The sequence below is a fragment of the Panthera uncia genome (assembly GCF_023721935.1).
Source record: "Panthera uncia isolate 11264 chromosome B2 unlocalized genomic scaffold, Puncia_PCG_1.0 HiC_scaffold_24, whole genome shotgun sequence".
NCBI lineage: Eukaryota > Metazoa > Chordata > Mammalia > Carnivora > Felidae > Panthera > Panthera uncia.
The window spans coordinates 104,473,895-104,498,081 of record NW_026057580.1 but is presented as its reverse complement, the minus strand read 5'-3'; the positions used below and the strand labels follow the sequence as shown (position 1 = coordinate 104,498,081).

Sequence of the window (24,187 nt, the reverse complement as noted above, 5' to 3'; positions counted from 1 at the left end):
AAAGAAAGAAAGAAAGAAAGAAAGAAAGAAAGAAAGAAAGAAAGAAAAGAAAAGAAAAGAAAGAAACCTGAAACTTTGGATGGAAGTTAGAAGTTCTCTGAGATCGAGACCTTTGGTAACCTGCAAAGATTATGGGAAACACTAGAAGGATGGGGATTTGCTTTTAGTTTATGATCCTGCCATGGTATAGAAGCTATTCAGTTACTGGGGAGTATGTTTCAGAACACCCACAGAGTCAAAAGGAAGGCAACTCTTCTCTTGGGGTTCTGACACACATACATCCATGGTTTTTGGTTTGTTAATGCTACTGGAGAAGGATAGGCTGAAATGGGGCATGGTGGAAGAATCTGTGGGCTTCCTAAACCAGCCCACTGCTGGAGCAGGGGGCTCAGTAGAAGTCAATCAGCTGATGGAATCTGGAATAGCAGATGAAAACTGGACAAGATCTGGAGTGAATCAAATGGGAGGACCAAAGTATTGGTAAGAACAGCCCTCCATCCATTCATTCACTTATTCCACAAATAATTATTGAGCGTTTTCATTGTGAGGTCCTGAGTAGGTGCTAAGGACAGCTTAGCAAACATCACAGTCTTCTGAGGGAGGGGGACATGAAATACGTAATTACACACATAATTTATCGCTTGCCATTGTGTTAAGTGCCGTGAAGTGAAAGCCTAGGCTGCGAGGGAGGATAGCTGAAAGACAGCAGTGGTCAGTGGGAGTTCTGATTGGTCAGGTTCTGCAGAAAATTGGAGGAACAATGGGTTAGGAAGACTTCTAAATTGCAAGTAAGAAAAGAGTGAAGAAACTGCTATTAAGGTGAATATGCTGTCCGCTAGTTGGTTTTCTTCCTTGGCTCTGATCCCTCCTTCCATCTTCCCCAGCCACCTCCTGCTGTGCCCCTGGGGGGCCTGCATGGAGGATGGGATGCAGGTCCTGGGGAGGTGGAGCCAGCTCAGGTTATACAGATTATAAACAGGCTCCCTGTTTCAGAAGGAAGAGCTCCCGAAATGGGAGTCTTCTCACTTCAGTCTGTCCTACTGAGCGTGCCAAAGACATCCTTCGCCTCTTCATTAAGCAACGAGAGTTGCTAAGCACTGAGGTTCAAGGTTTGAAATCGGCCATTAATCCAATCCATCCTGGACACAAAACAGAGAAAAATGAATTCTAAAAACTTAATTGTGGATCTTTTGTCTCCTTGCAGGGACTCTTACAGGAAGGTGAAACCTGATTTGAATTCTTTTGACAGTGAAAGCTGGAGGGATTGTCTGTTGCTAACATTTTCCTGCCATTTTCTTTTTTTTTTTTTTAATATATATATATATATATATATATATATTATTTTTTTTTTTTTTTTTTTACAAGGCAGGCCTCTGTGGAGGCTTTGTTACCATCAGGAGTGTGTAGGCTGGACTTTGTGGCTTCCTTTTTACAGAACAATATTACTAGAAGTGATGAAGCAGCATGGTTTTTATTGGGTTTTGTTTGGGCCGAGTTAAGGGCCAGCCACCTTGGAAGAGAAAGCACTTAGTGCAATACACAAGCTATTTTAGGTCACTTTCCTTCTCTGGGCTTGTCCTTTATAAGTTGGAGATCTTTTTACAGTTAATGAAAACATTAAAAATCATTGAATTCTCTTCTTTTTAATCCTTGAAGACACTATTCTGGCCATATTATTTATATTCTATTTATATTCTATTATATTCTATTATATAATATATTATATTATATTATATTATATTATATTATATTATATTATATATTATATTTATAATATTCTATTATATTCTATTTCTTTTCATGTGAACTTCCTGTCCCAAATGTAGTCAAAACGTTATAGTTGCTTAACAAACTCATTCCAAGTATTGCTGGGAACTCAATGATTCTTCTTTCTGCCTCTGCCTTCTTTGTGCATGCAGAGGTTCAAATTTGGGGTTTCCTGTTGACTCCACAGCCAGGAAGGAATGCAGAAACACAGTACTCAGTTTCTTAAGTCTGAAGATTAGGATGTGACAGTTGAGAACCTAGTAAACTGCACTCTTTAAACATACTACTTTCAGTTGTCTTTGACTTAATTAAGAAATTAATTTTAACATTAAAATTAATAGCCACTTTTCTTTTAAGAAATTAGAAGATGACAAATGTAGCTACAATTTCCTTTCTCCATGACCTCTTATTTTGACCTCTTCCTCCACTCCAGAGGTAATTATTAGATAAGTTTGGTAAGTATTCTTCAGACCATTAAAGGAATATCTTTTTGCATTTTTACTTGTACCTAAAAAGATATATTATCTTATATAACATATATTTTTTTTTAATTTTTTTTAACGTTTATTTATTTTTGAGACAGAGAGAGACAGAGCATGAACGGGGGAGGGGCAGAGAGAGAGGGAGACACAGAATCGGAAGCAGGCTCCAGGCTCTGAGCCATCAACCCAGAGCCCGACGCGGGGCTCAAACTCACGGACCGCGAGATCATGACCTGAGCCGAAGTCAGACGCTTAACCGACTGAGCCACCCAGGCGCCCCTTATATAACATACATTTTTAAACATAAATGACATCTGTTAGTTTTGCTCTCATTTACTTTATTTTAGAAACAGTATGTTTTTGGGGTGCCTGGGTGGCTCAGTCAGTTCTGAGTGTCTGACTTTGGCTCAGGTCATTATCTCGTGGTTCATGAGTTGGAGCCCCACATCAGGCTCTGTGCTGACAGCTCAGAGCCTGGAGTCTGCTTCGGATTCCCTATCTCCCCCTCTCTCTGCCCCTCCCCCACTTGCACACACGCACACTCTCTCTCTCTCTCAAAAATAAACATTAAAAATATTTTTTAAACAGTATGTTTTTAATATCTATTCACGTTGCCCTAAACAGATAGTTCCGTTCTTTTAACTGCTTTTTAGATTCCCATCTTCTGGATATACTATACTTGACCATGTCCTATACTGATGGACACCACAAACTGTGAACACTCACAGAGAATTCAAAGGAGAATTGCACTCGTAGACTGTGTGCCAAAGTGCCTCCCACACTGGCAGGATCATTTTACAACGTCCACTCAAGAAACCTACCTAGATGTACGTTTTAAATCATACACCACAGAAAAGCAATCATTGCCTCCAGATCTACTACCAGTTGTTTATTTGGCTGTAGAATTTCGTTTTCAGGCCTTAATTGCCTCATTTTCAGGTGAGGAAATAACAACAGTTCCTACTTGTAAATTGTTATAAAGAGTGAATGGAAATAGTCCCTGGCTCAGTGAGTCGGTTGGGATTTACATACATGCACACACACACACACACGCACACACACACACATGCTGTATATGGGTTGTTTTTTTTTTAGAATTACATCAGGATGATATATATATACATACATCTTAGAATTACATCAGGATTAGTACTTAAAGCAAATCTCCCAAAGGTTTGACCTCTCAGGTTTTTGTTTTTTTTTTTAATTTTTAATGTTGTTTATTTTTGATACATAGAGCATGAGCAGGGAAGGGGCAGAGAGAGAGAGGGAGACACAGAATCTGAAGCGAGCTCCAGGCTCTGAGCTGTCAGCACAGAGCCCTACGCGGGGCTTGAACCCATGAACCACAAGATCATGACCTGAGCTGAAGTTGGACACTTAACTGACTGAGCCACCCAGGAGCCCCAACATCTCAGTTTTTCTAATCGCAGCTCTGCCTTACCCAATGAAAAGAAGACTCAATTTGTTTTAACAGAGCACGAGTATTAAGGTTATTTTGGAATACTGTATTTTTTTTCAATAGAGATATTGAATTAGAAGGGGTTTTTCTTTATTTTTTATTCCAGTATAGTTAATAGACAGTATTATATTAGTTTCAAGTGTACAATATAGTGATTCAACAATTCTATACATTACTCAACGCTCAGCATGGTAAGTACCCTTTTTTTTAAATTTTTTAAAAAATGTTTATTTATTTGGGGCGCCTGGGTGGCTCAGTCAGTTAAGCATCCAACTTCGGCTCAGGTCATGATCTCACAGTTAATGAGTTCAAGCCCCGCATCAGGCTCTTTGCTGACAGCTCAGAGCCTGAAGCCTGCTTCGGATTCTGTGTCTCCCTCTCTCTGCCCCTGCCCCACTCACGCTCTGTCTCTCTCACTCTCAAAAATGAATAAATGTTCAAAAAAATGTTTTAATGTTTATTCATCTTTGAGAAAGAGAGAGGGAGTGCATGTGAGCTAGGGAGGGGCAGAGAGAGAAAGAGAGAGTGGGGAGAAGAAGAGAGAGGGAGACAGAGGATCCGAAGCAAGCTCTGCACTGACAGCAGAGAGCCCGACGCAGAGTTTGAACTCACGAACCGTGAGATCATGACCTGAGCCAAAGTCGGACATTTAACTGACTGAGCCACCCAGGTGCTCCTGGTATACTCTTTTGTTTGTTTTAGATTTTAATTTTAAGCGATCTCTACACTCAATATGGGGCTTGACCTCACAACCTGAGATCAAGAGTCACATGCTCCACCAACTGAGCCAGCCAGGCGCTCCACAATAAGTGTTTGGTTAATGCCCTTCACCCATTTCACCCATCCCCATCCCCCACCCACCTACCCTCTGGTGACCATCTGTTTGTTCTCTATAATTAAGAGACTCTTTTTTGGTTTGTCTCTCTTTTTTTTCCATTGATTGTTCGGTTTCTTAAATTCCGCATATGAGTGAAATCATAAGGTATCTGTTTTTCTCTGACATACTTAGTGCTATATTTTCTAGCCCCATCTATATTGTTGCAAGTGTCAAGATTTCATTCTTTTTGATGGCTGAATAATATCCCACTTTATATGTACCACATCTTCTTTATCCATCCATCTATCAATAGACACTCGGGCTGCTTCTATAATTTGGCTACTATAAATAATGCTGCAATAAACACAGGGGTGCATATATCCTTTTGAATTCGTGTTTTTGTATTCTTTGGGTAAATACCCAGTAGTGTGATTCCTAGGTCATAGGGTAGTTCTATTTTTAATTTCTTGAGTAACCTTCATACTGTTTTCCACAGTGGCTGCACCAATTTATATTCCCACCAACAGTACAAGAGAGTTTCCTTTGCTCCACATCCTTGCTAACACTTGTAGGTTTTTTGTATTTTTTATTTTAGCCATTCTGACAGGTGTGAGGTGATCTTCTTGTAGTTTTGATTTGCAGTTCCCTGATGATGAGTGATGTTGAGCATCTTTTCATGTGTCTGTTGGCCATCTGTGTGTCTTCTTTGGAGAAATATCTGTATGTCTTCTGCCCATTTCTTAATTAGATTATTTGTTTTTTGGTGTTGAGTTGTATAAGTTCTTTATATATTTTGGATGCTAACCTTTTAACCAATATGTCATTTAAAAATATCTTCTCCCTTTTAGTAGGTTGCTTTTTCATTTTGTTAGTAGTTTCCTTTGCTGTACGGGAGCTTAATCTGGTGTAGTCTCAATAGTTTATTTTTGCTTTTGTTTCTTGTGCCTGCAGACACATATCCATAAATATGTAGCTAAGGCCGATGTCCAAGAGATTACCACCTATGTTTACTTTTAGAAATTTTATGGATTCAAGTCTTACCTGTAGGTCTTTTATCCATTTGGAGTTTATTTTTGTGTATGGTGTAAGAAAGTGGTCTGGTTTCATTCCTTTGCATGTAGCTGTCTAGTTTTCCCAACACCATTTAAACTGTGTGCTTTTAAAAAAAAAAAAATGTAATTGGAATTACACTAAAACTGTAATTTTGTATCCTACATCCATCACTAAATATTAATGTTTCCCCAAGTATTCTTTAAAAATATTAAAAGCTGGGGGCACCTGGGTGGCTCAGTCAGGTAAGTGTCTGACTTCAGCTCAGGTCATGATCTCATGGTCCGGCCCGTGGGTTCGAGCCCTGAATCGGGCTCTGTGCACAGCTCAGAGCCTGGAGCCTGCTTCTGATTCTGTGTCTCCCTTTCTCTCTTCCCTTCCCCTGCTCACACTCTGTCTCTCTCTCTCTCTCTCTCTCTCTCTCAAAAATAAATAAAACATTAAAAAGGTAAATAAAAAATAAAAATACTAAAAGCTGCACAATATTCCATCATAAAGTTGTAATTAAACCTGACTATTTTTTATCTGGGCATTTAGTTCTCTCTCCTATCTGTCACTATTATAAATCTGTTAGAATTTCTGAGTGTTCCCTTAGGATAATTTAGGATAAATTCCTGGAAGGAAAATAATTGGGTCAATGTAAATTACAAATTTAAGGATTTGGGTACATATTGCATATGAAGTAGCACCAACTTATATTCCCAGCAATTATCTATTATAATAGTTTCATGGCACTAGGGTGACAGCTTAACTAGTTTCTTCTCAGATGTTTCTGTATCACTTTGAAGATGCCTGCATTTATTTATCACATGAATAATAACAATGGTAACATCAGTTATCACTTTGTTGAGGACTTGATATAAACAGACACAATATGAGCACTCCGCTAACACTATTGCAGTCAATCCTGACAACACTTCTGACAAAGGATGCAGAGCTCTGGCCTGCCCACGGACCCACAAATAGCGAGTGATGGAAACTGACTTCAAACTTGTAAGGCTATCTAATGCTAAATCCATGCTTTCCTCCGGGGGTCTGCAAATGTTTTTGTTTATGCAACCTATCAGTATGAATTGATGGAACAAATTTAAATATTTATTACACATAAATGATACAAAGTACTATACAGATTAAGTACATTACCAAATATACACAAAATATAAATAAAGTAAAATGAGATTAAGATAAATAAAAATTGAAATATTTTCTTCCTAAAACTCTCCTAAATAATTTTGTGCACCCCACACAGCCACCAGGCCAGTTTGGGGAACAGAGCCCTTACCTTCTACACTCATTTTTAGGTACACCACTTGAATGAAAGCTCCACCAGGGCAGACCTTATGTCTGTTTTTCAGCACTGCGTCCCCAGTGTCTACAACAGTGCCAGGCACAGAGTAGGCACTTGTGAAATACATATACAGTATTAATAAATGAATGAATGAATGATTTGGCTACAAGGTTGTGGGTTTCAAGGCAGAATCTAGAAATCAATTATATTTGTATCCCTAGCACCATGTACCTTTCCTACGATATGATGAACACCTCCATAAATGTCTACTGAATGGATATCTACTCAATATCTGTTGAATAAATGAATGGATGGAGGAGTAAACGGACAAAGAGAAAGGCAAGGCTTCTTCCCTTTGTTCACATCTCTAAGGGTAGCCTATCAAACATAAAAATACCTAGATGACACCAGAAACCATAAAATACCTAGGAATAAATCTAGCCAAAGAGGTGAAAAATCTATACACTGAAAACTATAGGAAGCTTATGAAAGAAATTGAAGACACCAAAAAATGGAAAAATATTCCATGCTCCATATTGTTAAAATGTCAATACTACCCAAAGCAATCTGCATATTCCATGCAATACCTATCAAAATAACGCCAGCATTCTTCACAGAGCTAGAACAAATAATCCTAAAATCTGTATGGAACCAGAAAAGACCCCAAATAGTCAAAACAATCTTGGAAAAGGAAAATCAAAGCAGGAGGCATCACAATCCTGGACTTCAAGACGTATTACAAAGCTGTAATCATCAAGACAGTATGGTACTGGCATAAGAACAGACACTCAGATCAATGGAATAGAGAACCCAGAAATGGACCCACAAACATATGGGCAACTAATCTTTGACAAAGCAGGAAAGAAGATCCAATAGAATAAAGACAGTCTCTTCAGCAAGTGGTGCTGGGAAAACTGGACGGCAACATGCAGAAAAATGAACCTGGACCACTTTCTTACACCAGACACAAAAATAAACTCAAGATGGATGAGAGACCTAAATGTAAGACAGGAAGCCATCAAAATCCTCGAGGAGAAAGCAGGCAAAAACCTCTTTGACCTTGACTACCGCAACTTCTTACTCAACACGTCTCCAGAGGCAAGGGAAACAAAAGCAAAAATGAACTATTGGGATCTCATCAAAATAAAAACTTCTGCACAGCAAAGGGAACAATCAGCAAAACTAAAAGGCAACTGACAGAATGGGAGAAGATATTTGCAAATGACATATCAGATAAAGGGTTAGTATCCAAAATCTATAGAGAACTTATCAAACTCAACGCCCAAAAAACAAATAATCCAGTGAAGAAATGGGCAAAAGACATGAATAGACACTTCTCCAAAGAAGACATTCAGAGGGCCAACAGACACATGAAAAAATGCTCCACATCACTCATCATCAGGGAAATACAAATCAAAACCACAATGAGATACCACCTCACACCTGTCAGAATGGCGGACATTAACAACTCAGGCAACAACAGATGTTGGCGAGGATGTGGAGAAAGAGGATCTCTTTTGCACTGCTGGTGGGAATGCAAACTGGTGCAGCCACTCTAGACAACAGTATGGAGGTTCCTTGAAAAATTTAAAACAGAACTACCCTATGACCCAGCAATTGTACTACTAGATATTTATCCAAGGGATACAGGTATGCTGTTTCAAAGGGACACATGCACCCCCATGTTCATAGCAGCACTATCAACAATAGCCAAAGTATGGAAAGAGCCCAAATGTCCATCGATGGATGAAATGGATAAAGAAGATGTGGTATATATATACAATGGAGTATTAGTCAGCAATCAAAAAGAATGAAATCTTGCCATTTGCAACTATGTGGTTGGAACTAGAGGGTATTATGCTAAGTGAAATTAGTCAGAGAAAGACAATTATCATATGACTTCATTCACATGAGGATTTTAAGAAACAAAACAGATGAACATAAGGGAAGGGAAGCAAAAATAACATAAAAACAGGGAGGGGGATGAAACATAAGAGACTCTTACATATGGAGAACAGAGGGTTACTGGAGGGGTTGTGGGAGTGGGGGTGAGCTAAATGGGTAAGGGCATTAAGGGATCTACTCCTGAAATCATTGTTGCACTATATGCTAACTTGGATGTAAATTTTTAAAAAATAAATTAAATAAAAATACAAAAAAAAATACCTAGATGAACTTATTTACTGATTTATAATAACACTTTACTAGGGCTAAACAATGTCCCCTTAGAAGAAGTTTAGGTGGAATTTCACTCACTTCTTGTAAAAATAGAAAGTAGTAAATCTCTTATTTTTTTTAAATTAGCCTTGGCTAGAGACCAACCTAGAACAGAGACATGAGCTTTAGAAGAAGCTGGAGACGAGAGGAGATAGTTGACCAAGATACACTGGGGAGGAAAGGCCAAGAATTATCCATCCACATATTATTAGATAAGGATAAAAGTATAAAATATTTTTAAATGCTTATCTTGAAGGAACCAAAATTATGTGTTAATCCTTGTTAGCATGAAGGTCCATTCCTACTTAATTTGTAATCTTTCTGAATCTTGTTATGAAAATATCTTAACTAGTAAGTTTGCAATTATTTCTTTAACTCATCCTGCCTTCAGAAGCTTGTCAGGCCCTGAGAAACAGCCAAGCTTGATCTCAAGGTTTTATATACTAGATGTATATTACAGGAAATTACATTAATCAACTATCTATAACTTCAGTATCTATATTCTGTAACCTCGCTGATATGTCACTTAAATTCACTCATTAATTAGAAAACAATAAGATGTTTTGTTTTCCTTTTTCCCTCAGTTGTGACTGTAATAAACAACTCATTTCTTTTTTTTTTTTTTTTTTAAATTTTTTTTTCAACGTTTTTTATTTATTTTTGGGACAGAGAGAGACAGAACATGAACGGGGGAGGGGCAGAGAGAGAGGGAGACACAGAATCGGAAACAGGCTCCAGGCTCCGAGCCATCAGCCCAGAGCCTGACGCGGGGCTCGAACTCACAGACCGTGAGATCGTGACCTGGCTGAAGTCGGACGCCCAACCGACTGCGCCACCCAGGCGCCCCTAAACAACTCATTTCTAAAATTAGCATAAATGTGGAACTTTTCCCTGAAGCTCTTTAAGCAACTACCAGCCCCTCTTATTTCCATTCTTAAGGTGGATATTATCACCCCACCTAAATTTAAACTCCATGAGGGTATTATTATTATTATTTACAGCCACTAGGTAGTAAATACTTATTATGCTAGGTCTGTATTAAGCATTACTTAAGTATAATGCTATTGAATTCTGAGAGCAATTACATGAAGCAGTTACTACTATCCACATTCTATAAAAAATAAATTTAGATTCAAAAAGGATAAAAATTTTGATCAAACCTTACAGCTTCATTTTTCTGGCTCCTCTCCTCCCCCTCCCTACCCTTCTCCCTCAACCTCTCTTACTCTGGTTCGCTCTACCCAACCACATTATGGCCGGCTTCCAGTCCTCCAATTGGGCTTCTGAGCCTCAATCTAAATTACTCCTTATGGTATTTGATTTCACGGCACCCAGCACTTAGCCTTCATGTAATCACCAGCTGTAACTACTATTTAATTAAAAGATTATTTATTTCCTATCTACTTCCCCCAGTAGACTATGAGGTCCACAGAGGCAGTAAAACACCTGTTTTGTTTACCACTGTGTCCCCAGTAACTGGGTATCAGTTAAATACTATAGAATGAATAAGGGATGGAATGAATGGCTGTGTACAAAGTTCAAAACCAAGGCTGTCCGACTCCAAAGCCCACGTTGTTCCATATATGGAACATATATGGTTCAATCCATATCTGGTTAAATGTTGAAGCAATCATTTCTCCCTAAACTGAATTATTTTCGCACTCCCAATATTGCTGTCTGAAAATCTCTTCGCTATAGTAATGAGATGCCTTTCCATAATAAGGTTAAGCTCAAAGAATATAACTTTAATAAATTCATAAACTTTCCAATTACTTTTTAGAAGATACGTTCTGCTATCTACAAGTTCATAAATGTTGTACAGGTCAGGTCCAGTCCGTTTAGAAGCTAGGAGTTTAGTTCAACATACAGTTCTACGAAATTTTTTTAAATCTGTTTATGTCAGCACGATAACTTCTCTGGGCTGGATGCAAGGAAAATCACAGGCAAATTAATGAACTTCGGGCAGTATTCTGAGTGCAAGCAGTTTTTCAGCATTCATTGGATAGAGCTCTATGTGACATACTGGGTGTGGCTGTCAAGGCTAACGAATGCGGATTTGAAAACACAGTCACATATGGAATCGCTTCTGCGAGAGAAATGGTGGAGACAAAAATCTCTGTTGACAACCTGATGGGATATTTTATTTATCATTATCTTACACACATCTTTTCACATGTTAAAGATTCCGGAACTCTTCCCAATGGGATTTTTCACTCTGTCTGTTATAAAACACTTAATAAATTATTTTAAATTGAAAAAGGTTTTCAAGGTGTATTGTTTTAGCTCCTATGCTGAGTGGTGTCCTGCAAACGTGAATAAGTTGCTTATTCAAACAGAAATATTTCCCTTAGAAGGGACTTGAGATATAATTTATACCATCTTCCAAAAGAGCAATTCCCTAACACCAAGAATTGTCATGAGGAGCCTTAATTCTTGTGGGACTTCATTTCAGTACTCAGCAGTTTGTATCAACCTACAGAAGGAGCAAGCAATTTTAAGATACCCATTAAGATTACCCATCTCTTACTATTACCTCTTCTATTACTCATCAATGCTTTCTAGGCAGTGTTTCTACAGTTTCCTCTCCCTGATGTCATAAACTTGGATACACTGAAATAACTTTAATATTGCTTTCAAGGAAGTGCCAGCCTACCCATCTGCCTTCATGAACAGGAGTACAAGCATTGTTCTCTACCCAGATGGCATGATTTTAAAATCATGAACCAAAAAAGACTAAAAATACTTGGTTAATTACTATCAGGAAAAAAAAAAAACAAAAAAACAAAAAATTTAACAGCCAATGTGGCCAAAACCATAATCATTGCTTTGGCAGCTATTCCCTAAAATTCTAATTGTCGATTCTAGATAATTCCATCAAGTCAACTCATTCCATTACTTAGAGTATACTGTATGAATAGATACTGCCCATGGGTGGGCCCATGGGCATGTCGCTCAGGTTCATGTCTAGAGGATGCACAGAGGCTTTCAAGAGCTATAATGCTCCAGATTTTCAGAACTGGGCTTTCTGAAAGAGAATCATTTAAAATTTCAAAAGCATGGCTTTGCATATAAATAATGAAGCCCTGAGGATTCACAGCACAAAATTTATTCCCGTAAGTTGTAGAGGAGAGAACAGACCAAGCTGGAGAATCATTTTCCCACCTGGAAGGGGATGTGTGGCTCCAGTTCGTGGAAGAAGGAGACATGACCAGCGCTTAGATGTTGCCCACCCTCTCGAGACCTGACACCTGAGATGAGTGGGGAGAATAATAAAAACAGCAGCCAACTCCCTAGGTTCCCACAGTGTTGCCCATGGAGATGAACGTCAGCTGCACAGCCAGACCTGTGAGGCTGCTTAGCTCCTGGGAGTGGGATGAGTAACAATGATAGATTGCTGTGCCCTTGGGGTCCCAGGGCAGCCCCGCCTCCTGCACTCACTCCTCAAGCAGGGAAGGAAGACCGTACCTTCATTTCCCATTTTTCCAAGGAAAGCAAAAACACGCCGCACAGCTGGACCTTCAGAAGCCAGAGCAAAGCCCAGGGAATCAACAGAGACTCATGCCCAAGTCCCCAAGGGAAGCGGGAGCTGAGAAGGCAAAGGATGGTCTTCAGCCCAAATGCTCCTCCCCCAGTGCCAAGATATTCAAAACCACACCCATCCCCACCTGCAGAAACTGAGCTCACCTACGGGAAAGAGGGAGTAAGGAAAACAATTGGAATAAATTCCTTTGAATTGACAAGATGGTATTTTTCTTCTAAAGAGAGGAAACAGTGTCTCCTGGATTAAGCCAAGTTATTAGAAAACATCTTTGCCCACCTAAAGATACAAACTTCATACTCACTACCTATGTAGTATCTGTACTTCAGGAACTCACGAAGAGAGCTATCTATCCTCTGCTAAATACAAAAAAAAAAAAGTTAAAACTAAAAAAAAAAATCCTGATATGTGAACAAGAAAACAATAGAAACAGAGTAACTAGGTATTGCCCAGGATGTATAAATCTGAGCAGCAGAAACTATTTCTCCAGAGAAGTAACTTCTTTAAGGCACAGGTTAATACACTTAAGCTTTAGGGATAAATGTTGTGAGAAACCTGCCTATAAAGAAAGTTTCTGCCCTGAAAACACCATCCATCGTGTACCATCATAATAACACTTCTTATTTGCTTGGAAGGCCGTGGCCTGAAGTGGAGAGTGCTGGGTGTGAGGCTAACTTTGGCAAAGACTGACTCCTGGTTGCCTGGGCTGCCGTAACAAAACACCACAGACTGTGGCTTCAACTACAGATGTTTATACCTCACAGTTCTGGAGGATGGGAAGTCCAAGATCAAGGTGCCAGCTGATTTGGCTCCTGGTGACAACTCCCTTCGTAGCTCGCAGATAGCCATCTTCTCGCAATGTCCTCACAGTGCAGAGAGAGCTCCAGTCTCTTCCTCTTCTTATAAGGACACTAATCCCATCATGGGGGCCCAGCCTCATGACCTCATCCAAACCCAATTACCCTTCTGATGGCCTCATCTCCAAACACCATCAAACTGGGTATTCAGTTTGTGAATTCACTGTGTATTCAACATGTGAATTTGAGAGCGACACAAACATTCAGTGCACAACAGGTTCCAAGTTGAATTGCACAGACTGGAATGGGTGAATTCAAAGTATAAGCAGTTGTGGGGCCATGGGGATTGAACTAGTTGGTCCACGTTTCCATTCATCAATTATTTCTTCCTGATTTCTTCCTACTTCCTAATCCATATCCGTATCTGGCAATTCCAAGCATGGAAGCTTCCAGAGGTCTCTGGAAAGAACAGTTCTACCTCCATTGGCTGCCTTTTCTGTCACTGATTTACCTGATGACACCAGTGCCTTTGTAATTTTCCAGAACAGTCAAAAAAAAAAAAAAAAATTCTGGTCTTATTCCCAGCACTGTTGGCAAGTGATGCCATTTTTTATTTTTCTTCTCTTTTAATGAGGTTCAGAGAAGCAATGGACATAAGCACATGTGCACAGTCTACTGTCTTGAGTGAAAAGCCCAGATCAAGTATTAATACACCAAAGAGGACACATTCATAAGGTCTCACCTTTAAGCAAATTCTGGGGCTGACTTATGCCATAAGTTCTAACTTACTGTTTTATATATGTTTCTATTATAAAATATTTTGGAAGTTATGATTCGTTTATTAATATTTCTTAGAAAACTTGTAGTGGAAATGGACATAAAGAAACCAGACTTGGAGTGATTAAGTGATGTGCTCAAGATAACAAAGTCAGCTCATTTCAGAGTCAATAATATCCAGGTCTCTTTACTCCAAGGTTAATATTCTTCTGAGGTTAACAAATATTTGCTCAATAAATGAATAAATTGATGAGTAAACAATTTCTTAATAGGTGCCTATAACAGGAAGAATTTATTCCCTTGGATCCTTTCGGTTTTCCTATCTACTCCCCTTCAATCATCACATGGTCAAATTCAATGTTAATTTAAAAATTCCTCCTCATTTTCTCCCTAGAAAACCTCTTATTTCTCTGGCCTTCCTTTATTTGTGACTTCACAAACCATCCATGTGCTTATGAGCCCCAAATATATGACAATCCCCACCCAACACCTCTCTATTAGGTTCAGGATCTCCATCTAACTGTCCAACGGATATAATCTGGATAGCACACAGACACCTCCCACCCTAACATGTCTAACACTGAACTCATGCTATTTTCCCCCAACCTGTTCTTTCTGCATCTCGGTGAATAGCAGCAGCCAACACCCACCCAGTTCTGTGAGCCAGAAACCCATGCTTTACAATCTCTCTCTCCAACTAGTTCCAACATCTCTGTCTTGATTCTCAAACCTAAGTAACTATTCACTTTCAACCTGCATACCTACTGTGCAAGTCTAGATTACCACAACAGCCTCCAGAGGGTCTCCCCAGCCTGAGATTTATCCCCACCCTCACCCCACTCCAAGGTGCTAGTCCATTTGTGGCCAAAGGGATCTTTTTATTTGTTTTTTTTTTGTTTTGTTTTGTTTTTAAGTAAGCTATGGCCCAACATGGAGCTTGAACTCTGGACCCTAAGATCAAGAGTCACATGCTCTACTGACTGAGCCAGCCAGGTGCCCCCTAAATGGATCTTTGCAAAATGCAGAAATGTTCAATAATATATCCCAAGACTTCAAATTCTCCAGTAGTGTCCCTCACTTTTAGGACAAAATCCAAACTCTTATAAAACGTTTTGTACGATCTGACCCTTGCCTACTTCACCAGCATTACTGCCCATGACTGTTCTCACCTCACTGTCTCCTCCAACCACACTCCAGCCACACTGGCCTTCTGCAGTCACCTGAGTGGACTTTGCGTCCTCCTCTCCCCTTGCTGTCACCTATGCTTTGTGCTGTGAAGAAGACTTATCCGCCACCATCACCCTCCATCCTTTGCCTCCCTGAATCTTACCTTCCGAAGCTGAGCTTAAAATTCACTTCCTGGGGAGCACCTGTGAGGCTCAGTTGGTTAAGCATCTGACTCTTGATTTCATCTCCAGCTCAAGTCATGATCTCACGGTTCGTGGGATTGAGCCCTGAGTCGGGCTCTGGGCTGACAGCATGGTGCCTGCTTGAGATCCTCTCTCTCAATAAATACATAACCTTAAAAAAAAAATTCACTTCCTACAAGAAGATTTCCCTGACTACCAAGTCCAGGGAACACTTTTCCCCCTCACCTGACTTGACCTCCCTTTGGCAATGTGCCACACAGAGCACACTCTCCTTGAACTCTCCTTACTCCTATCTCCCTCACCTCTCCTCTGCATCACTCCCTCCTCTGATTTACCTGGCCCTCCCCTCTCAGTCCCTCTGGTAGCTCATCCTCCTCCACCACTCTTTACCTGGGTATTCTCTGGGCTTCTGTCCTCAATCCTCTGTCACTGGAGATACCCTCTCTGACCAACTTCCTGCCCTTCTGAGATTTCAACAACTTCCGGTGTCTGATGCTTCCCAAATCTGCACCCGGAGCTAGAGATTCCCATTCCCAACAGTCTACTGACCATCACCTGCAGGTCCTGCTGGCACTTCAAAGCCAACATCATCTCTCCACCACCTCCAGCAGCAAAGCTTGCCCACCTCCATCCTTGCCACTGGTCCCCAAGAGCACCCTGTGTGATTGTTTGTTTGTATTTCCTGCTACATCCTTACCTGAGCCCAGGCACCCTTTTACTCCAGGAACCCTTTCCTCCACCCTTTTCTGAACTTCTACATATTACCATTTATTGTTTACATAACTACACTGTGAGACCAATAGCTGGAAACAGGGTTTTTCTGTTGTAACTCCATTTGTTGCAGGCACATGCTTTTTTAAGTTTTATTGCAAGAATAACCCAATAAATCCAAGTACATGCTTCACTTGGATTCACCAACTGAGAACATTTTGCCACATTTGACTTACTCCTTACTCTATGTGTTTATTACAGTTATGATTGCTAATTCATGGGTAATTTGCCAACATCATGGCCCTTCACCCCAAATACTTCAGCATGTATCTCCTAAGCGCAAGAATAGTCCTTTGCATAAAATAGTCAAATTTATGGGGTGCCTGAGTGGCTCAGTCGGTTAAGCATCAGACTTTTCATTTAGGTTCAGGTCATGACCTCATGGTCTGTGAGTTCGAGCCCCGCGTCAGGCTCTGGACTGATGGTGCCGAGCCTGCTTGGGATTCTCTCTCTCTCTCTCTCTCTCTCTCTCTCTCTCTCTCTCTCCCCCCGTACGCTCACTCGCTCTCACTCTCTCTCTCTCCTCAAAAAATAAACTTTAAAAAACAGTGAATTTAAGGAATTTACCAATGACACCATAATTATTCACTAATCGCCTCAATACTGTTCCTTGGAGCAGCTATGACTACATTACCTGTGTTGTCAACCACCTTCCGTCTGTTTGATCTGTAACAGGTTCTCAGCCTTCCTTTAACTTTCATAACATCAATAACAAGATAAACTGACATACAGCTCCTAACATGATACACTGAGAAACACATCCCTCATAGAGAATTACCATAAATTCCAAATATGATTAGGCTGAATCAATGATGAGGAAACACTGGACATACCCCAAATCAGGGACATTCTACAAGCTGTGCTCTTTTTTTTTTAAATTTATTTTTTTTAATTTATATTTTATGTTTATTTATTTTTGCGACAGAGAGAGACAGAGCACGAGCAGGGAAGGGGCAGACAGAGAGGGAGACACAGAATGTGAAGCAGGCTCCGGGCTCTGAGCTGTCAGCACAGACCCCGACGCGGGGCTCGAACTCACGGACTGTGAGATCATGACCTGAGCCGAAGTCGGACACTTAACCGACTGAGCCACCCAGACGCCCCAAGCTGTGCTCTTTTTAAACGCATTGCTCTCATTCCTGCCTAAGGGCCTTGTGATTTCTGAGAACATTCCTTCCTGGGGTCATTCACAACTCAGCACAGATATCATCTCCTTGGGGAGCTCTCCCTAACCATCCTTTCACTCCAGCCAATTTTGATCCTGTTTATCCTGCTTTATTTTCTTGTTAAAGCATTTAGCATTCTGTTTTTTGTTTTACCATAAATCACCTTATCTACTTTTTTACTTTTTTTGTTATCTATTTCCCTGCACAAGAATATAAGTTTTATAAAAGTGGGGCCATATCTAAAACAGCGCCTGCTTTAAGCGTCCAACTTCGGCTCAGGTCATGATCTCAGTTTGTGGGTTCGAGCCCCATATCAGGCTCTGTGCTGATAGCTCATAGCTTGGAGACTGCTTTGGATCCTGTATCTCCTTCTCTATCTGTTCCTCCCCCATGCTCGCTCTCTCTCTCTCTCTCTCAAAAATAAAAATTAAAAAAAATTTTTTTAAGAAAAAAAAAATACACCCTCTCTTTATAGCTGCTAAAGGAAAGAATCTCTGTATCTTCTGTGCCTAACAGAGAGCTTGGGACTCAATGGGTAGTTGCCAGGTAGGCGACTAACACAATGCATGATTCACTAAGCAGATTATTTCTGGTTCAGATTTCCTCCCAACTTCTCATTTTTGCTTACTTCCAACATTCACAAGATGTCAACATCAAGACTTCCTTTTTGGTATTCTCCACTAGAATTCTCCATTTCTTTTACCCTGAAGTGGAAGAGACTTAGGGAAATGTGACAATTACAGTCCAGTCTGAAAGTTGTTCCCCTTTGCACTGACCCTGAGGTTAGGCTATAATGACCCGAGTATGCTGAAAACGCATTTCTGTACAAAGTGAACAGGGAAGATTCAAGAGGGAAATCACAGAGTTAATTCAATGCAAAGGAAGTTACTCAGTCACTCAGAAATAAAATTCATATATTTGTTTTTATAAGCAATATTTAAGATATTTTATTCAAGCACTATCCAAACGTAGATAGAGCAGCCATAATTGGTAGTTATGCTGGTATCGGTAAGAAAGAGTATGTATGGTCCTCGTCAGCAATGCCTCTGAAGTCCTCTACCTTAGATCAAAGGCACCAAAGTGCCAATTTTTAAAAGGGGGAAAAAAATTGGAAGCAAACCAAAGAAAAACAACCTTGGGTAAACTACACAGCATAAAGAATTCCCGGGGCAGCAAGTGCTACTCCCTTTCTCAATTAAAAATGTTTAAGTTGTCCTTGAACGCAGAAAAAGTAAGTCTTTATAATTAGTCAACGTAATTCAAGTGCAAACCAAGGAGCACTCGCTACTGTTTCAAACATACATCACTTTGTATTTGGTAACATTAAGTAAATACACACACATTTAAAAACACGCAAAGAAAAACTTGCTCTGTTTGGTGTTCAGAAAGCTCTCCTACCTGTCCTTTGAATGCTCTCTCTCATGCAGCATTCTAAAGCCAGGTGGTCAAAGAATGATTAGATAACAGAAGAAACTAAGTGTTGTAGTTAAAATAAAACTAGATATACAGATGGTGGGTGTGTCTAATGTTCTCTCATGATCAGATTGTCATCATTTACCTTTTTTTTTTTTAAGTGTATTTATTTTGAGAGAGAGAAAGGAAAGAAGAGAGAGAATTCCAAGCAGGCTCCAAGTTGTCAGCGCAGAGCCCGTCGTAGGGCTAGAACCCACAAAATGCAAGATCATGACCTGAGCTGGGATCATTGCCTGAGCCGAAATCAAGAGTCCATCACTCAACCGAGCCACCCTGGTGCCCTTTAATAGCTCTCTTACCAATTTCTGCCTGGTTGATATTTCAGCTGGTAACAGAGGTATGTGGGAAAAATTCTACTCTAGTTTGGATTTGTCTATATCTCCTTAGAGATTTTTGCTTCTGTCAATATTTGTTTTACATATTTGAATGCTAAGTTTTGATGCCATGTTACTGCATATACATTTTACAATTCTTACAACTTCTGTTGAATGAAAACTTATTATTGTGAGACAGTGATATAATTTGTATCATTATAGTGACTCCCTTTACCTCTAGTAGTACATTTTTGCCTTAAAAGTATTTTGTACATTATATCTAATCAGCTTTCTCTTGCTTATTTTTTGCCTGATAAATTTTTTTATAGACTCTGTTTTCAACTTTTCCATGTACTTTTGTTTATATGTCTTTCATAGGGGGGTCTAGGTGGCTCAGTTAAGCATCCAACTTTGGCTCAGGTCATGATCTCACAATTTGTGAGTTTGAGCCCCGCATCAAGCTCTGTGCTGACAGTGCAGACACTGCTTTGGATCCTCGGTCTCCCTCTCTCTCTGCCGCTCCCTTGCTCTCTCTCTCTCTCTCTCTCTCTCTCTCTCAAAAATAGACATTAAAAAAAAATTTTTTTTTAAGTGGAAATAGTGGAGGGGTACCTGAGTGGCTCAGTCAGTTAAGCATCCGACTTTGGCTCAGGTTATGAGCTCACAGTTCGTGAGTTCCAGCCCCGCATCAGGCTCTGTGCTGACAGCTCAGAGCCTGAAGCCTGCTTCCGATTCTGTGTCTCCCTTTCTCTCTCCCCCACCCCAGCTCGTGCTTTGTCTCCCTCTCTTTCAAAAAATAAACATTTTTTGGGGTGCCTGGGTGGCTCAGTCGGTTGGGCGTCCGACTTCGGCTCAGGTCGTGATCTCACAGTCCGTGAGTTCGAGCCCCACGTCAGGCTCTGTGCTGACAGCTCGGAGCCTGGAGCCTGTTTCAGATTCTGTCTCGCTCTCTCTATGACCTTCCCCCATTCATGCTCTGTCTCTCTCTGTCTCAAAAATGAATAAACGTTAAAAAAAATTTATAAAAAAATAAAATAAAATAAACATTTTTTAAAAATTTTAATATTAAAAAAAAGTGGAAATACTGGAGAAATAAAGGGAAAACTGACTTTACTTCCTTCATAACTATACTTGACCAGTTCCAAGTCCTTTGCTTTGAGGACCTAATGCTGTAGGTAACCTGTGTTGCTATTTACATTTTCTTCAACAACCCCATCAGACAGTTATTCTAATTAATCTGTTTTACAGAGAGGAAAGAAACTTGCTCAAATTCCCCACAGCGGCATGTGCTGGAGCCGTAACTTTGGCTCAGGTCTTCTAGGTACGTGAAAACACTGGCCAAGCAAAGCCACCATATGTCTGTGGCCTCTCATACCACATCCAATCACTTTTTACCAAATGATTGCTATAGCTTTTTGCTGACTGGCATCATTTTAATAATTTGGTAACATTTTTCAGCTCCCATGCCTTATTTCAAATGCATGGCAAAGTTACACTGTTCTGCTTAAAGTTGTATTTGTAAATTTCCCCAAAGCATGTTTCTGTCTTCCATGCTTGAGCTGTTATACTTCAAGTCACACAATATCACTCTTGGTATTCATCACATTCTCTAACCTAGTAAAGCTCTGATGATGATTTCATTAGAGGTAAACCCAACTTGAGAAAAATGCAGCATTAAATTTGGTTCGTGGGTGATACCAACAGAAATCACTGTTTTTGTGTCTGTTTCTCTTGATTATGAACTCTTGAGTCTTCATTGAGAGCAAAGACTGTCACATTCATTTTCAAATTGTTTTTAATGTTTATTTATGTTTGACGGGGGAAGAGAGACAAAGCACCAGTGAGGAAAGGGCAGAGAGAAAGAGAGAGACACAGAAGATGAAGCAGGCTCCAGGCTCTGAGCTGTCAGCACAGAGCCCGACGCGGGGCTGGAACTCACAAGCCACGAGATCACGACCTGAGCTGAAGTTGGAAACTTAACCGACTGAGCCACCCAGGCATCCCTCAAATCCATTTCTTTTACCCTCAGTATCTCACACGGATCCTTAATTACTGATTGTTGAGGTGGTGACTGAGGCATTAATGGAGGTATCGGTGATGACAGTAGTGATACAGATGCCAAGGCCAATTCCAAAAGCTATATAGAATAAGAATGGCTCATATTAATAAGCACTTATTCTGTCACTCTGTTGGATGCATCAAATATATTAACTGTGAAATCCCAAAACTATCCTATGTGGTAAATACTCTGGTGCCGTGCTTCAGATGAAGAAACTCAAGTTTAGAGACGTAAGGAATTCTCTTGCTCATGGCATCACAGGTAATAAGTGATATAATCAGAACTGCCTGAACTCAAAACTAATACCTTCAGCCTCGGCAGTATTCTCCTTCCTCAAACAGTTGCATACTATTGTATTTAGTCTGTTTTTCAGTGCATGATGGTGTAGTAGGAAAAGTACTACTAAACTGTCAAAAGCAGGATATTTAAGTCCCGGCTACCTCAGCTGCTAATAGAGCAAGCCATTTCCACATCTATACAACGGGAAATTCTTGCCTTACCTACCCGAGTTATACGACTGTCACAGATGAAGTATTTAGCAAACTGACAAATTAACTGTAACAAATCCTGATCTTTCTGCTTCTACTTTTAGTCTCAATAAAATTTACGTCTTTCAGGTCAATTAAAAGGCTTGGTAAAAATTTTCCTTTGTGTAGGCAGATAAATTTATCCTTAAAATCTCAATATGAACCAAGAAGACTATGCAATATGATCACTTATTTATTGCTAAAGCTTTTGTTTTTTCACTTTTACAGTGGAAAACTCTGACAAACACCACCAATCAGGACCACCAAAAGTGGGACGAAGTGACCTCATGTACATCCCGGTGTGATGCACTGAAACACATCACTTTAGAGTTCTTCTACCAAAAATCTAACGAAAAACAACCAGACAAACTTTTTCTACAAGACAAGTGACCCAGACTCTGTAAAAATATCAGTGTCATCAAAGCCAAAAAGATTGGGGAACTATTCAAGGTTTACAGAGACTAAAGACACATAACTAAATACAATGCATGATAATGAAAAAGTATGCTGCAGTAAATGGCATTATTGGGACAATTGGCAAAATTTTTGTAGATAGCATATATTAGATAAAATTACTGTAGCTATGTCAAACACCCTGAATATGATCAATGTATTTCGGTCAGAGAATGTGTTTCTCTTAGGAGATACCTACTAGAATATTCAGGGATGAAGGGCCATAACGTCTACAACGTACTTTCAATCGTGTTTCCAAACAAATATAAATCATAAAAAAAAAAAAAAAAGGCTACATACTTATGCACGGACTAACATACTTAATTCACAGAGGATACCATATTGGGATAAAATGTCAAGTGGAAAAAAATTAGTTTTATTTGTACAATATGTTACTGATTTTCCACAAGAAGCCAAGAATCAGAGAAGTCGAAATATAGGTCAGATGTAAAGCAGCATTCAAAGGTGCTGAGTATTAGAAGAATTCCTAGAACATGTTTGAGAATCCACCCCATTTTTGAATCTAAGAGTGCCCCCGCCAGAGGAATTTCTGTGGTCAGTAGGGTTAGGCTGAGGACAACTCTCAGGTTAGCAATTCAGCTGAACACAATGCCTCCCCCGTCCCTGGTAACACCCCTAACACACTATGCCTAACACACTATGACCCTAATGCCAGGTGAAAGGAGATAACCCGGGCTGAGCCAGCCCTAACTTCGTGTGTGTGCGCGTTTGTGCGTGCGTTACTGCACATCTGATGCCCCAAAGTCCCCGGTGCTTAAGTACCTCCTGAGAGTAATTGAATACATAGATCCAAGGACGACTTAATGGTTGTTTACAGGGTGATTAGCAACGAAAAGGCCAGCAACTTTGCTCAGGACCGTCATTAATTCTACCACACCAGAGCTTGAAGAAACTGCTCTGAATCACTTCTCACTAGGCAAGCAGTGGAAGTTAAATGAACGAAGAGGGCGGGGGTCGGGGAGGGTCGACAGGAGCGGTCTTTAGAATTTCACCCGTTTAAACACAGAGAAGCAAACTGGTACCACCTAAAGCTCAGACGCGCTTCACAAACTCACGACCCGCCCATAACTTCCTAAAATTACCCAGCCAGCCGCGGGCAGTTCCAGTCCACTTCCAAGGCGGGGCCGGACCCTCCACGATGCACCCACGCCCTGGGAAGAAGTTTGCAAATGTGAGCGCCCGGGTGCTCCGCGGCGTTCGGGGAGGCCGCCTGGGGCCACCCCCGCGCGCGGCCGGCGGGCTGGGACCGTACCTCGGGCGCGGGCGACGAGGCGCTGCGGGCGGCGTGACCGGCCGGGTCCAGGCGCCTGGAGCCGGAGGAGCGGCCGCGGCTCATGGCGCGCTCGGAGCGCAGGCGACGCGGAGCGCAGGGTGCAGGTGCGGGTGCGCGTGCGCGCGCGTCTCCTCGGGCAACTAGCAAACGAGGGCCCGCGGCGCTCGCGGGCCCTGGCGGCGGGCGGGGCTGCGGCCTGGGAGATGCGGCTCGGGGCCGCGGGACAGACCCAGATCCTGCGGACTGCGTCCTGCGGCGGCCTGGGAGGCCCTGGCGGCCCCGTCTGGCCTAGGCTTGGTTGAGCGGCAGACACTCGCCAAAAGGCTGGGGGTCCCGGGTCTTCGCCGTGGGGCTGCCCCACGGGCGTGATTCCAGGTCTTGTGCTTCCGCCGGGCAGGCACAAGTGACAACGAGTGGTCGGTGGTATGGTCAACGTTACGGCGCTGGCGCGCCGGATGTGTAGGAGGATGCTGACACAAAGGTGAAGAGCGTTTATGTAGCACCTGCTGTGTGCAGACGCTGTGCTCCTTCCAAGGCCGGCTTCCGGGGCGTGCAGCCTGGGCGC

General features: G+C 41.1%; 1 protein-coding gene across 1 annotated transcript in view; it reads right to left on the bottom strand.

Annotated features, from left to right (window-relative positions):
* CCDC170 (coiled-coil domain containing 170) overlaps positions 1-23,839 on the bottom strand; it is a 90,247-nt gene extending 66,408 nt beyond the window's left edge. Inside the window, exon 1 of the mRNA XM_049654671.1 lies at positions 23,602-23,839. Within this exon, the coding sequence (XP_049510628.1) occupies positions 23,602-23,685 (84 nt within the window). The 5' untranslated portion in view covers positions 23,686-23,839. The remainder of the gene's footprint in view (positions 1-23,601) is intronic.
* Positions 23,840-24,187: the final 348 nt, after the last annotated feature.